General features: G+C 46.6%; 6 protein-coding genes across 6 annotated transcripts; 4 read left to right on the top strand and 2 right to left on the bottom strand.

Annotated features, from left to right (window-relative positions):
* Nucleotides 1-80: 80 nt before the first annotated feature.
* F4822DRAFT_430656 (MFS general substrate transporter) lies at nt 81-1,596 on the bottom strand (the record flags this gene model as incomplete). Its single annotated transcript, XM_051461335.1, has 2 exons — nt 81-248; nt 301-1,596. 2 exons carry the CDS (start codon nt 1,594-1,596, stop codon nt 81-83), a joined length of 1,464 nt encoding a protein of 487 aa, XP_051313681.1.
* Nucleotides 1,597-2,780: 1,184 nt separating this feature from the next.
* F4822DRAFT_407924 (nuclear transport factor 2) lies at nt 2,781-4,026 on the bottom strand. Its single transcript, XM_051458541.1, has 6 exons — nt 3,740-4,026; nt 3,616-3,633; nt 3,478-3,542; nt 3,343-3,414; nt 3,182-3,283; nt 2,781-3,123 (listed from the first exon to the last, which is right to left on the bottom strand). Exons 1-6 carry the CDS (start codon nt 3,744-3,746, stop codon nt 3,004-3,006), a joined length of 384 nt encoding a protein of 127 aa, XP_051313680.1. The 5' UTR covers nt 3,747-4,026; the 3' UTR covers nt 2,781-3,003.
* A 232-nt stretch (nt 4,027-4,258) lies between these two features.
* F4822DRAFT_407923 (uncharacterized protein) lies at nt 4,259-8,508 on the top strand. The gene is made up of 8 exons (XM_051458540.1): nt 4,259-5,598; nt 5,650-6,788; nt 6,850-7,021; nt 7,073-7,301; nt 7,353-7,474; nt 7,527-7,784; nt 7,839-8,062; nt 8,127-8,508. The coding sequence occupies exons 1-8, from the start codon at nt 4,603-4,605 to the stop codon at nt 8,167-8,169; spliced, it is 3,183 nt and encodes a 1,060-aa protein (XP_051313679.1). The 5' UTR covers nt 4,259-4,602; the 3' UTR covers nt 8,170-8,508.
* Nucleotides 8,509-8,558: 50 nt separating this feature from the next.
* On the top strand, nt 8,559-10,595 carry F4822DRAFT_295653 (phosphoglycerate mutase-like protein). Its single transcript, XM_051455100.1, has 3 exons — nt 8,559-8,998; nt 9,056-9,274; nt 9,378-10,595. The coding sequence occupies exons 1-3, from the start codon at nt 8,804-8,806 to the stop codon at nt 10,119-10,121; spliced, it is 1,158 nt and encodes a 385-aa protein (XP_051313678.1). The 5' UTR covers nt 8,559-8,803; the 3' UTR covers nt 10,122-10,595.
* Nucleotides 10,596-11,333: 738 nt separating this feature from the next.
* Nucleotides 11,334-12,697, top strand: F4822DRAFT_295655 (uncharacterized protein). Its single transcript, XM_051455101.1, has 2 exons — nt 11,334-11,983; nt 12,070-12,697. Exons 1-2 carry the CDS (start codon nt 11,436-11,438, stop codon nt 12,500-12,502), a joined length of 981 nt encoding a protein of 326 aa, XP_051313677.1. The 5' UTR covers nt 11,334-11,435; the 3' UTR covers nt 12,503-12,697.
* F4822DRAFT_295656 (uncharacterized protein) lies at nt 12,698-13,758 on the top strand. Its single transcript, XM_051455102.1, has one exon. It carries the CDS (start codon nt 12,892-12,894, stop codon nt 13,666-13,668), a length of 777 nt encoding a protein of 258 aa, XP_051313676.1. The 5' UTR covers nt 12,698-12,891; the 3' UTR covers nt 13,669-13,758.
* Nucleotides 13,759-14,239: the final 481 nt, after the last annotated feature.

Genomic DNA, 14,239 nt, shown 5'->3' with positions numbered 1-14,239 from the left:
CCCGCTACTATGATCTAAATCACTTCTTGATATATCGTCAGTAGCTTGAACAAGATATTTTGAATCATATTCGCTGTACTCTAGATAGTATATCTAAATTCAGTGAGACGGTCATCGATAATCTTCTTCCCTTCATCCGCCCGTTTGTTTTCCCATCTGAGCAGGACTATCGAAATACAAGCGGCGACAACAGCAGCTATACAAATAGCCATCACAGCTATTATACCCGGGACGTAGTCGGGTGCATCCTATCCATGGTTAGCATATCATGAAATGTTGGTTGTGAGATCTTTCACATACCTGTTGGCGGAAGACTAGTGACGAATAGATACCACCAAGACCACTAATAGCAATCATGACAGCAGTAGCACAAGCACGCCTTGCGTCACCGCGTAGATTATTTGCTTGCCAAGCCAGAGTAGTAACCACGAGTCCGTTTACACCAGCTTCACCGAGGAAAGTACCGATATATCTTGGAACAGGTTGGTCGACGAAACCCGTCATACATAACCCTATAATAGCCACAAGGCCTTGGACGATAACAAAGAGTCCGCGCAAGTGCATTTTATCGGCAAGCCATGAAATGAACATACCCTCAACGACTGAGAATAATGCTGGCGGTGCTGAGAGTACAAACGCGAGCTCCTGCGAGTATCCCATACCATTACGCAGAATGAGGGGCAGGAAGAATAAGAAAGCGTAGACTCCCACAGCACCGGCTGAGTACATCAATGCGAAAGACCAGACCTTCCAATCGGTGATGGTCTCGACGAAAATGGCCCACGTAACCTTTTCACGCTCTTCAGATCCACGATCCTGTGCCAACCGTGCCTTAACGAAAGCGGCTTCTTCCGCCGTGAGAAACTTGTTGCGGTGCGAATCGGGAAAGTCGACGATGACAAACCAAGCAATAACAGCCGCAACACAGGTCATAACACCTTCAATGATATAAATCCATCTCCAACCCTTATAATTCGTCCCAGGCGCCTTCGCAATCTGAATAAGCGCAAGCGCGAAGATATTCGCAAAAGCCGATAACGCGGACCCGGTCATAAAGAATGTAGCCAATCTCTTCTGTACCTCATATCTCTTATACCAAGACGAGATCAAGTAAACACATCCCGGGTAAAAACCCGCCTCAAAAACACCCAAGAATGATCTTAGTACCGCGAGCGCGACCCAATTATTCAAGAACCCAATCCCCATCGACACCAACCCCCACGCAAAAACAATCAACGCGAGCCAATTCGCAGCTCCAACGCGATGAATAACCATATTACTCGGCAACTCAAACAGCATATACCCGATAAAAAACACAAGCAGCGCAACAGAGGCCCGGTCACCTTTCGCTAGACCCACATCTTCATCGAGTCCGGAAATACGGGCTACGGATATGTTACTTCGGTCTACCATTGCGATTGTGTAGAGGGCGCCGAGGATGGGGAGGAGGCGGATGTCGATTTTGCGCAGGACGCGCTTTTCGAATTTTAAGTCTTGGGATAGGACGGCGGCATCTTGGGATGGGGAGGGAGGGGTGGAGGGTTCGTTGCCGTCGAGTTTTTCGTGGAGGGATATGGAAGTGCCTTTTTCTGCCATTGTGAAGAGAATTGGTCCGGACTTGCTGACTGACTGACTGACTGATTGTCCTTCACGACGGTAAGGAGGACAAGAAAGCAGCCGAGCCCCAAGCAAGAAGAACTTCAGAGGGAAATGCACAGCAATAAGAGAGGCCCGCAAGCTACGAGGGCCGACATTTATTGCCGGTTTTCGGCCCTCGCTATAGCTTGGTCGGATACCCGAAAGGAATGTGGAGGAGGCATAGTTGTGGGGTAAAAAAACACCCTAAAAAGCTGGGGTATGGGGGATTATAAGATGATTCTTGGTCGTGATCATCCTGGTTGTGTCTGTTCTAGGTATACCGCGTGCCGAGCTAGCAGTCCGCAATACCTAAGCTAGCTGCTAACTCCGCAGCTAGGGGGCGTGGTAGAGTATAGTATAGCACTAATGTTCATGTTTTGGGGTGGTATTTTGGGGGCATTACCATGTTCATGGGTACGGCTTCAGTTAATAGCAAGTCTAGGCGGGAAATGGGGGATTTATAGAACCATGCTGTTGGGACTAGGATATGCGGAGTTGAAGGAACGGGGGTAATTGGGGTGGAGGACTAATGCGCTATAGAATCATTTCTAGTGTTGAAATTTTCATTAAATTGTGCTCTAGCTCGCTTATTAGGTGGCGTCTCTCAGCCCTGGTCTAGAAATCGTAAGCGTTCGGTTTCGATCGACTCCGATCGCTGTCGATCATTATACACACGGACAGCCTCAGTAAACCTTCAGGGGCTGTACTTAACCGTCATTACTCACGACGTTAAGAAATGATCTATTTGGTGCCTTATACGCCAATAGATATTTTGAAGAATCTAGTGTAGTTATCAGAATGGTGTAGGAGCTGTTGGGTCTTTTTTACTAACGCCTTATCGCCATGTTGGCCCAATTTGGCTATAGGCTTTTGAAAAGCCCTTCACAAGATTTAGGTATTCATGCTTACATAGCCCAAAATCGCCTAATTAAACGTGGCTGATGGCGGCCTCATGGAAATCAGTATGTCTATGACGAGTAGAGTATTGTATTATGTCAATGACATTAGTTTTACCGAAGTACTCGTATAATAACGGTACGAGAGGTAAGAAAGTTGACTAGAATCGTTGAACGGCTTTAGTGAACGCTCAACATGGCGTCTTGAGCGTTATGCTGCGTACTGATATATTAGATGTGAAGAAGTTGGTGGAATAATTAAATTTAACGAAATCTATCTGAAGAGAAGTGATTTGCACCAGATTGGTTATCTGGGAAAATAGCACGTCCTCGAAATAGCGTCACAATTGATCCGTCTATAGCAAAACTTCATCTTCTGTGGATGCTCGCACCTTACAGCTAGCCTGCTAATATGACGCCCTAATTACTGAAACTTCCTCCGATCGTAGATTCCGCATGCATTGCGCGCTTAACCGTAGACAAGCTTAAAGATGTCGTTGTGAACGTAGTACTGAAGCTGCCCGTTGATATTCTCAGGTACGAGGTAGAAGGACTGGGTGTATCGCATGGGTTGTTGCTCCTCATCGACCTAATAATGTGTTAATTTATTTACCAGATATCTGGGAAGGGAATTTTGGTGGACGAACTAGAAGCTGACCGGTCACGAGGACCATGATGTGGGAAGGATCAACACCAGGCTGGGAGTCCATAGTGTCAACCTGGTGCTTGATCTGCTGGAAAGGAAGACCCTAGTAGTATTTGTTAACTCTTACTCGGATAGTCTCCGTGTTGGGAGTAGTTGCCCTACCTGGAGCTTCTCGATGATGGAAACGGTGCCTTGGAAAGAGTTGGACTCGAAGGTCAACATAGAGCCATCCCGCTACAATATTGTTAGTCGGCGTTCAATCTGTACAAAATAGTAGATGTTTTAGGGGGCGCATACGTAGAGAGGAGCGAGGGCTGCTCGGTTCTGGTCGAACTGGTTGTAGTAGAACTCCACGAAGGATTCTATGCATTTGTTAGTTTGGGCGCTGACAGATCGAAGGCGCGCGCAAGGCGAATTTCGGTGGGAAATACATACTCGAGATCGATACGAAATCTATTTATTACAGTTAGCATATGATGTTCCATTCTGTGATCTATATAGTAGTAGATCATTGGGCAGGAATATGCGACGCGTAACACGGGGGAGGGAGGAGATTCACCTGTCATTTTGGAGGGGTTGTTGCTAGTAGATAGCTGTAGAAGGAGATATGTTTGTTGAGGTTGTATTGACGATTCAATACTGTATTTATTATGCGCAGGTTTCAACTTCGGAACAACTAGAATGTTGTTATAAAGGAAGAATGAAGAGGAATTTGTAATTGTTGTTGTTGTTGTTTTGGAATGGGAAGGAAAGAAGTGAGGCCATTCGGGCTGGTCACTTTTGGAGGGGCATTTTTCGAGGCGGTGACCCACTTATATATCTAAGCTAAATCGGTTTTGGATACAGACGCTGGCGGGGTAATTTTATTTTTTTTATTACCACACTGACCACACTGTTTAGATCGCCGGGCAATTATCGATACCGTATCGGATTATGTAAGATATCATTTGTTTAGTTAGTTTAGCGTCTGTTACACAATCAGATATACCTAGGTACCTAGATACATGTGCATATTAAATATGGGTCACCGTGCAGTGTGACGTCGAATACATCTTGTTTTCTCTTCACGAAATGGAAGGAGCAGCATAGACTAATCGTCTAGGTGCGTTTGATAAACTCCTCATAAACTTGTTTGTGATCAATCATTTTAACCTTCCTTTTTTACAACTTTTTCTTTCTTTACAGTGATAATATGTGATTTACTCTCAAACGGAAGTTAATCAGCGGGATTACACATCATCAATGGGATATCATCGCTGTTACAGCAAACTGATATCCTTATTGAAACCATGACTCTTCGTTGTCAATTGTCTAAGCCTAATGCCCCATTAATAACTAATTAATTCGATCTAAGAGAAAATATCGCCCAATTTCGTACATAAAAAAGAGTTGGGAGGTTTGATTTATTTATATGAATTTACAATGGCATTGAACGAAACGAAAACTGACGATGCTATTCCTACTGATAATGCGCAGAATGGTACTTCCGCCGAGACGGGGCTCTCTCGAATTCTTCGTCATCGCAGTCCAGGGACAAAACACCATACTCGCGACCCCTCGATGGACTCACTAGATAGGATCTTTGATACTCGTACCGAGTCGCAACCTCGTCTCCCCGTCGCCCAGAGAACTATGACCTCGGAAGACAAGCATTATGCAAACAATTCTTATGGAATAACCGAGTTACGAGATGGCTTCTTTGATGCAATTTTTCTCCCACCCGAGGAAGTGAACACGCAAGATCTCATGAAGCAAGCTGAGTTGACTCTTCCATACGCATTTCGGAAGAGGAATCCCCTTTCTATACGCAATTTTTTACCTAAACAATGGCACGAAATCAAGGGGGTTGCTCGTCGGGTTACTACCACAAGAGCTGGTATTCGGCTTCTTAAGTCGTTTCTTGCCTTTTTTATAGCGTATATTCTCTGTCTTATTCCTCCTGTCCAAGCTAGACTTGGACGTTATAGTTATATCATGGTCATTTCGACGATTCTTAATCATTCCGGTAGAACGTTAGGCGCTCAAGTCGATGGTACTATTCTAACAATAGTTGGCACCGCTACTGGGTTAGGATGGGGCGCCTTCGGTCTTTGGGTGTCTACCGCCACGGCAACAGCACGTATCGGATACGGTGGAATTCTTGCTGTTTTCCTTTTCTTATACATTTTTGCCATTGCTTGTGTTCGTTCCTACTATATCCGGACATATCAAGCTGTTATCTGCGCTGGAATTGCTATCTCATATACTTGTCTTGCGGAAGTGTCAGGAACTGAAGTCTCTTGGTCTAAACTTCTCGCATATGGAATTCCCTGGGTCTTAGGACAAGCCATCTCCCTTTTTATATGTTGTATTGTGGTTCCTGATGCTGGTGCACGCCCGCTTGCCGTGGCTCTACACCAGGCATTCGCTGTCATGCTGGTAATTCTACCCCTACCCTCTTAGGTTTTTCAATAACTAATTATTTCCAAGGATGGTATCGGCTTGACTCGGCTAGAAAGCATAAGAACACGTCGAAGACTGACTCAGACTTTCGTCAGTATGTCACAGGCCTACAGAGATCTAGTCATCGACTTCTCTATAACGCTCTTCGACCCCAAAGACGTGTTGGCACTACGTAATCTCATTCAAGGTGTCATTCGTGCACTACTTAGCTTGAATAGTGAAACAAGGATCCTGGATCAGTCGGATGATGCCCCATGGGATAGGTCGAGTCGTGGCCGATCCGTCCTAGACGAATTCATTGTTGATATGGACGAGAAGTCCCCCGGGCCGGAAAATGAGGAGCAAAGAAGGCTGGTGAAGTTCGTGGCGAGTAACTTGGCCGAGCCGACGGAGAAACTCCTTTTATCTATGGAAACTGCATTGAATAGCTGCGATGCCGTTTTGATGGAGATGTGTGGACATCGCCAATACCTCGGTCCCCCGAAAAATGTTTCGAATGATGTTCCCGGATCTCTGGTGAAGTTACGCAGGCGTATTATTGCATTCAGCGAGTGCCAAGACAGCGTATTGGCGAGTGAAAGTTTACCTCCGACATATGCGGAATCTCCTGAAGTTGTCAAACTCTTCGCATACTGCCGGCCAGTTCATCAAGCAGCAACGGCAATCGAGGCACTTTTAGTAAAAGTTAACGAAATGCAACAAAGGAAACCAATGCGACCGATGTTTCATCCGCCTTCCTACCCATTTTGGAAGGCGATGCATCGTACCAATGCTCAAGTCAGACATGATCGGGGTGGTGTAACTGCAGGCTCTTATTTCAAAAGCTTCAGTGATATAGCGGCGATTATTCAGAAAATAAAGTCGCGAGATTTCCAGCCATTGCCTAGGGAAGATGAAAACACCAATAAAGATCATGATACTTCCTATGCGACAATGACAGCTGATGAGCTAGAGGACAATCGGAACACAAAAAATGACCATACGCGACGCAAAATTTGGGGATTTCTTCATCGTTTACAGGGTTTCGAGACACGGTTTGGCCTCAAAACCGCTGCTATTACCTCCATCCTATCCATTCCCGCTTGGCTTTCTAACGATCACGGATGGTGGGACGGCTATGAAGTCTGGTGGGGCGTCGTGATGGCATGGCTCATAATGGGTCCTCGGTGAGTCGTTTTCTAATATCCCGCCTAATTTAATGAAACAATAATTTACCTATTCATATAGTACCGGTGGAAATATCCAAGACCTATTTACACGTGCTTTGTGCGCTGTCCTTGGGGCTCTATGGGCCGGTTTGTCATATGCGGCTGGGGATGGCAATCCTTACGCCATTGCGGTGTTTGCAGTCATCTTCATGCTCCCTATGATCTATAGGTACACACAGAGCACTCATCCGGTAAGGCACCCTACAATAACCATGGCACTGAAAAATTCTAACGAACATTAGAGGTCTGGTCTCGTAGGATGTATCTCGTTTACAGTGGTTTCTCTAGCAGAAGTTGCTGCTCGAGGCGAACCGTCGCCAGCTACCCTCGCTGCGACACACGGAGCCGCTATGGTCGTTGGGGTTGTTGGGTCGATTATTGTCAATTGGGCACTATGGCCATTCGTTGCTCGCCATGACCTCCGAAAAGCGGTAGCCGCGATGATGTTTTATTCCAGTATTGTGTACAGGAGTGAGTCTAGCCTGAATCATGAATATCTCCTTTTTACTAAGCAAGTCATAGGTATCGTGTCCAGATATGTATATTACGAAGAGGGGAATGAGCCTACTAAAGATGATATTCGCGCATCTGAAATACTTGAAGGACGCTTGCGAGAAGGGTTCGTGAGGCTTAGGCAACTATTGGTGAGATCATATGGTATCTTCTCAGCTTGAGAAGTCAGCTAATTGGTGCTAGGGCCTCACACGCCATGAGATACGCCTCCGAGCTCCATTTGATCCTTTACCATACTCAGCGCTCATTGACTCATGCGAGCGTTTTTTCGAGTATATTGTCACGGCCCGCCAAGCGTCTCTATTTTACCACCCACATTTTATTAGAGACAACACCGAATTCGCAGCGGACCTATTAGGTCACAGGAGAGACGCAATTGCGACCATCCTGACAAATCTGTACGTGCTTTCTGGCGCACTCCGAGCCGACAGAAAAGTACCGGTAAGTCCGCGTTCAACCCACCAACTAGAAACTCCGCTAAAGTTCAATGCGCAGAAATACCTGCCCAATGCTGCAGCTACGCGAAAGCAGCTACTTGATCAAATGGCTGTACTAGAAGCTAAACTGACTACGAGCGGAAAATTAAGCCCCGATGAGAAATCTGAAGGGAGGAAATGGGCACAGATATATAGTTACTCCTATAACGAGAGTCTGACGGGTTGCGTCGAGCAGCTTGAGGAACTCGAGAAATATACGAAGGCTATCGTCGGTGAGCAAGGGTAAGTCGGGTTTATTCCGAACGGAACTATTACCGAGGGAGAAAGGCTAATGGAAATATCTTAGATTCGATTGCCCTTACACCGATGAGGATTTACAGATGGGATAATACTCTTTTCCATCTATCACAAGAAGCCGCACGGCGAGTGAAATGCAATGTGATATGGTTTGGAAATGAGTATGAGGTATGATATTACGATTAAGCTAACTATAATAGAAATACATGACCGAAATCAAATGAACTACGAAGGGCTCAAATTCCTCTTTCTATATACTTGAATTACTCTAGACAGGATGTCCACGTTGCGGAACGATTGGTCAATTCCAATCTACGAAATGATCTCCACCAGGATTGCGTATTCGATCTGATTATAATCTCCCCACACGAGATTATCACAACATTTGATCTCAGCCTTTTAGCACGTGAAATCTAACAATTTTATGCCCAAGAGAATCAAGAAAGTGAATTTTCAAATATAGCTGCATTCCACGTGTATATCTAGCTGAACATTGAGATCCGATCTATTGGGCTCGTCAGAACTTGGCGCCTAGATTATTGTAGGTCATCATGCATTAATCATATAAATGCAGAGCATCGCCCTGGTAAGGTAGTATTATTGGATCGTCAGCATCGATCTAGCGTCATTTTCGTATTCTAGTATTTAGATTTTTTTTTATTTAATATTGGAAATATCTAGGTAGTCAATGTGAAGTTTTTTTCTCATTGTCACGCCTTTTTCGCGATGTTGGCTACTTCTATTCTCACTATCTTTTTCCTAAGCTCGGGTTGCCTCGGTTGGGAATGGGGAAGGAGTGGGAAATGGGATCATAAACAGAGGACGAACTGCCACGGCGGAGAGTCGACGATTAACTACACCACGATTACGGGATTTTTCCAGCAAGATGATCCTGCTACCGATTCTAAAACATTCGATTATGTGTGTTTTAACTATCGCAAGTCTACATCATCGCCTTCAGTCATTAACCAGTACTAGACTACAACGAATTATGGACTCCTCAATCGGTCATACCTAACCGGCGACGAGCTCGATCCTCATGGGGCATGGACACAATGGGAGCGCTTCACGCATTTTGTCGATACTCTAAACCGGGATGCCGATAAGAATACGCAGTATAAAGTCCTATTCATGGGTCGTCATGGTGAGGGGTATCATAATGCAGCCGAGAGTTTTTATGGCACGCCGGCGTGGAACGTATGTTCTTCACTCACCTAATTCATACCCAAACAATTATTATATATGTACAAGCGTACTTACATGTATCATCGGGAGTTCAACACTAATTCCGAATGCATAGTGCTACTGGGGCCTCCTCGACGGGAACACCACAACAACATGGCGCGACGCCCTACTAACCCCCGCCGGCATCGCGCAATGCACCAAAGCGCACGCATTCTGGTCCACCTCCCTTTCCACCTCCAAAATCCCCGCTCCACAGTCCTACTACAGCAGTCCCCTCCTCCGCTCCGCCACCACCGCGAATCTAACCTTCGCCGGACTTACCCTCCCTGCGGACCGGCCATTCGCGCCTGTAGTCAAGGAACTCCTGCGCGAGGGTATTAGTATAAGGGCTTGTGATGAGCGGTCTAACCGTACACATTTACGGAATGTGTTGCCGCCGGAATTTATATTTGAAGAGGGGTTTACGGAAAATGATGAGTTATGGCGTGGAGATGAAGGGGAGGGGGAGACGAGTGAGGCGCAAGTTAAGCGATCGAAGGTTGTGCTTGATGATATATTTAGTAATGATGATGCGACATGGGTTAGTATTACGAGCCACTCTGGTGAGATCGCGGCGATTTTGAAGGTATTGGGCCACAGGACATTTAGTTTAAATACCGGACAGGCGATTCCGGTGCTTGTGAAGGCTGTGAATTTAAAAAGGGGGGCGGCGACGACAACGGTGCAGTCATGGTCCACAGAGGCGACGTGTAGTACGCCGCCGGTTACGAGTATTACAGGCCAGGGATGCGTGTGCTCGTCTTCTGCATCGTTAGCATCGGTGATAGCGACAACTACGGCCACGGCCACATCGGTATAAGTTATGCGGAGAGTGACATATTTCTATTTGCTGTACAAAAAAATTTGCTAGGAGAATGGAGCAGAAATCGTGGTCACCTAGTGCATTGTTAATAAGATATGTTTCAAAGGTTACATCTCCATATTCCTACCTGCTTATATATCTGGTATAATCCAAGGTGTCACAAAATGTAACAGCCCGGCATTGTGGGGGCCCTACCTATAGTGCTCGTATTTCATCCGGATGCAACGTTCGGACGCAAGGAATCTGTTGCTCCAAAGCCTGACACATGGTTTCCTTCTTCCCCACGAGGTCTGCTGAATGTCTAGGTAGCATTTCTTACACGCGCGAATTCCTGGAAAAGGAGGCTCGAGGGCGTAATTAGCCAAGCCCAGACGTTACTGCAAGCCAATGCATACCACACCCACGGTGCCCCGGCTACGACCCTGATCTTGGCTGACTCTTGTCGGGGGCTACTCCTTCGCCGCATTATCTTCTAGTGCGAAGTCTGTAATGGATTACTTACGATGCTATAAGGTCAAGTCCGGAGACGACGGAAGCCCTCGTGCGAATAAGAGGCAAGCCGATGTGCTTGGTGATGTGCCGTCTTCGCCCGATGACTACCCACCCGCTTCTTTTCAATCCTTTACGCTAATATTATTACCTAGTAATTAATATGCATGCGAATCCACATCAATCACGTCTTATGTCGGCTCTGGTGGATGCTTCAGCCGAACCACACTAATTTGCCCTTTGCAAGTCGACGTATGATATTTTGAATCCTACCTTTATGGTCGTGAGAAGTTTTCCTGCAACCGTCGGTATTTGCCGCTTGTTTCTGACGGCCAAAGCGGCTCTTTTCTAGATTACTCAAATCTCAGCACGAGGCATGCGGTTGCATGAGTGAAGCCATCCAGAACGTTCCCTTTCAACTGCCAGAGGTATAGGCTGAAACGTGCCGTGTTATCATGGCGGTATGTTCTTTTTCTCACCAGTTTTTCGACCTGATCAAATCCTTCGCCCTGGTCCGCCCTCGGTCGTTGATATCAGGCTTCCACACTCACACCCTCATTGTCGTTTCGCACACGGGAACTGTCCCACATCTGCAGGAACGAGCACGACAAACTTGATGAGTGAGCACTTAGCCACGAGCTCGGTTAAAGGCCCAATTTCTGTAAGGTGTCCTGAGTGGACCTACCCGAATGGAATGCAGGATCACAACCAATACACCAGGAGAGAGGCCTATAGATAAGTAGGTAAGAGAAGTATGGCTCTCTCCTTGTTTAGGCTTGGTAGTTTGCGCGAACTGGTTATTGTCGCCACCCACCAGAAAATATGCGCTCCCTTCTCGTCTCAACGCTCCTCGCGCTCTTCGTAAGCGTCAAGGGCGCCAATTTTGCCTTCGAGGACGACCAGCTTACTGAGGCCGACATTGGTGACTTCTCGGACATAGCTTTTGGGGATGCGACTGCTGTAGCCAGAGCTCCTCGTGACGATGACGAGCCTGACTGTAGGGAGTACCCGGGGTCTGATGACTGGCCTCTTGATGAAGACTGGTCTAGACTAAATCGCACGTTGGGAGGTGCCTTGATTAGGGGCGTTCCGCCTGCCGTGGTCTGTTATGAGGGTCCAGCAAAAGACGAAGCAGCCTGCACCTATCTTCTGCGGAATACGTCCTCCAATCGTTTTTACATAGACGACCCGGTCACAATGTTCTCCGAGTGGCCCGAGGGCGACACTTGCCATGCAACGCTACAGCCCCAAGATGGTGAGAATTGTACGCAGGGTGCCTTTCCTGCTTATGTCGTCAATGCTACGACAGTGAAGCAGATCCAGATCGCCGTCAACTTCGCCAGAAACCGGAACCTTCGTCTGGTCATCAAGTGAGTCCTAGAACCAATGCATCTAGCTACTAGGTATAGACTCAACCCGTGAAGGTAATCTAACTAACGCGTTTCTTGGATAATAGGAACACCGGACATGACTTCGTCGGACGATCGGCCGGTTTCGGAAGCCTCAGCGTCTGGACACACTATCTGAAGGACTTCCAATACCTACCCCGATATAGGGTCGGGGAATATAGGGGTAGAGCAGCTAGAGTTGGTGCTGGTGTCGAGAGTTGGGAGATGTTTGCGTATATGAACCGCTGGAACATAACGACGTTGGTTGCAGGGGGCTATACTGTCGGAGCATTCGGCGGCTGGATGGCAGGCGGTGGACATTCAGCTTTGGCTTCCAAGTATGGCCTTGGTGCTGATCAACCCCTTTCAATCCAGGTTGTCACGGCTGACGGCAGATTCGTCACCGCGGATCCTACCCAAAATACCGACTTATTCTATGCATTGCGTGGCGGTGGAGGAAGTAAGCAGTCCTATGCGTTCTTCTTACATTCGGTAGTTTGATGTTGATCCTAGACAATATGCTGACAACAGGCATACAGGTACGTACGGTATCGTAACTTCGGCCATCATCAAGGCTCACCCGCCAACGAATATTCTTGCTACTTCCCTAATGTTTATGGTAGGCAGCTTTAATATTTCTAGGCCTAGGTCTGCAAGTAGTGATGTCGAGAAATTCTGGAAGGGGTTCGACCTATACCACGACTTCGGTAGGAAGATAGTCGACAATGAAGGAACAGCATGGTATGTATGGAGATAGGCTCCCCCTATTATCGAATTTATCTAGAATTTTGTCAGTAAATGCTAACGATTCCACAGTATGTCACGTTATATTTTAAATATTCCTGCCTGGAAAATTAACACATTTGTTTGCAGACAGTTACGTATCGCGCATGTTCACCAACGACAGTTTCAGTTTCATGACGGATATCGAGCTCCCTAATGTGTCCGAGGAATATCTGGCAAAGTTTGTACAGCCGTTGGTGGATGACCTGAAAGCGGTCGGGCTTAACGTGACCGTCCGACCACCATACCCGGCATCAAACTGGGCTGCCCTTAGGCCAGGTATAGGTGATAGACCAGGTAGCTCGCGATTCGGGAGTCGTTTACTACCGCGAGAAAATTTTGATGACCCGGACCTATTTAACGCCACACAACTTGCAATTCGGGAGTCGATTGAAGCTGGATATACTTTCCACGGAATTCATTTGGCGCCGACAGAAGAAGTAGCAGGATATCCAGGCAACAACGCGGCAAACCCAGCATTCCGCAAGGCTATTATGCACGCGGATTTGTTCGACTACTCCGAATTGCGAGGCCTATCGCCGACAGATTTTAAGGCAGCACACTCCCGGCTTGCATCGGCTTTAGACAAATGGAGAGAAGTATCGCCTGGAGCCGGCGCCTATATCAATGAATGCGACGTGGAAGAGCCAAACTGGCAGCAAGCTTTCTTCGGTAGCAATTATCCACGACTATTGCGTATCAAGCAACGCCGTGACCCTTGGGGACTGTTTTACGCACCGACCACAGTAGGTAGCGAAGACTGGGTGGTGCTCACTGAAGATGAATTACCAACGCAGAATGGACCGCTCTGTAGGGCTAATTCGGAAGAGGCTCGAAAATGGGGAGCTAGAAAGTTGAAGTGGACAGGAGAAGAAGTGAGTTAGTAGGACGATATTCTAAGGCTCTGAAGATTCAACCATGATGAGCTGCTGTGTATATAAAAACGATATCAACGAGAATGGTGAAAAAGAAAAGACAATTGCGTCGAATAATTCTATTCAGTCTTGTTTCATAATTCTTATCGTGCACGCGATTCATTGTCGTTAGGGGTTGATACCCTTATACTACCCAAATGTTCTTAGAATCTCGACTATTTGTTGGCATGTATGGTTGACGATGGTCCGTGGAGACAAAAATTTAAATAATTGACTAGAAAGAGAAATATTTTAAGTTTGTGAGGGACAATGAGCTGTGATAATGCTGTCAGATAATAAGCAAACCAGCTTATCATCCACGTGATTGCGTGGAAAGGTTGCACAGATGCTCTTTCCTGAGGGGCTGTTTGCTTAGATAAGGCAGCATACAAAATTTCTAACGAATGTACACCTTTGCAAGGCTTTCAAGTTTCAATCCCCAATCCTATTGGTCACTTTCTATCATAGTGGGTCGCTATTCCCCACCATCAGCCCCATTAGGTTCAAGTGCAACAGTGCAGACAGCAAGATCACAAACCGT

Source organism: Hypoxylon trugodes (assembly GCF_022578975.1).
Source record: "Hypoxylon trugodes strain CBS 135444 unplaced genomic scaffold F4822scaffold_6, whole genome shotgun sequence".
In the NCBI taxonomy this organism is placed as follows: domain Eukaryota; kingdom Fungi; phylum Ascomycota; class Sordariomycetes; order Xylariales; family Hypoxylaceae; genus Hypoxylon; species Hypoxylon trugodes.
Note: the sequence above shows the minus strand (reverse complement) of the source record. Positions and strands in the feature narration are given on the sequence as shown.

Excerpts from the sequence above, each read along its gene's own strand:
- F4822DRAFT_407924 (XM_051458541.1), bottom strand. Across the intron at positions 3,415-3,477 it reads CAGCCCTCGCTCCTCTCTAC|CGGGATGGCTCTATGTTGAC; the intron begins GTATGCGCCCCC and ends ACAATATTGTAG. Across the intron at positions 3,124-3,181 it reads TCGTGACCGGTCAGCTTCTA|GTCGATGAGGAGCAACAACC; the intron begins GTTCGTCCACCA and ends ACACATTATTAG.
- F4822DRAFT_407923 (XM_051458540.1), top strand. The coding sequence starts at position 4,603 with ATGGCATTGAACGAAACGAAAACTGACGATGCTATTCCTACTGATAAT. Across the intron at positions 5,599-5,649 it reads AGGCATTCGCTGTCATGCTG|GATGGTATCGGCTTGACTCG; the intron begins GTAATTCTACCC and ends ATTATTTCCAAG. Across the intron at positions 7,475-7,526 it reads TGAGGCTTAGGCAACTATTG|GGCCTCACACGCCATGAGAT; the intron begins GTGAGATCATAT and ends AATTGGTGCTAG.
- F4822DRAFT_295653 (XM_051455100.1), top strand. The coding sequence starts at position 8,804 with ATGTTGGCTACTTCTATTCTCACTATCTTTTTCCTAAGCTCGGGTTGC. Across the intron at positions 8,999-9,055 it reads ATTCTAAAACATTCGATTAT|ACTACAACGAATTATGGACT; the intron begins GTGTGTTTTAAC and ends AACCAGTACTAG. Across the intron at positions 9,275-9,377 it reads ATGGCACGCCGGCGTGGAAC|TGCTACTGGGGCCTCCTCGA; the intron begins GTATGTTCTTCA and ends CCGAATGCATAG.
- F4822DRAFT_295655 (XM_051455101.1), top strand. The coding sequence starts at position 11,436 with ATGCGCTCCCTTCTCGTCTCAACGCTCCTCGCGCTCTTCGTAAGCGTC. Across the intron at positions 11,984-12,069 it reads AACCTTCGTCTGGTCATCAA|GAACACCGGACATGACTTCG; the intron begins GTGAGTCCTAGA and ends CTTGGATAATAG.
- F4822DRAFT_295656 (XM_051455102.1), top strand. The coding sequence starts at position 12,892 with ATGTTCACCAACGACAGTTTCAGTTTCATGACGGATATCGAGCTCCCT.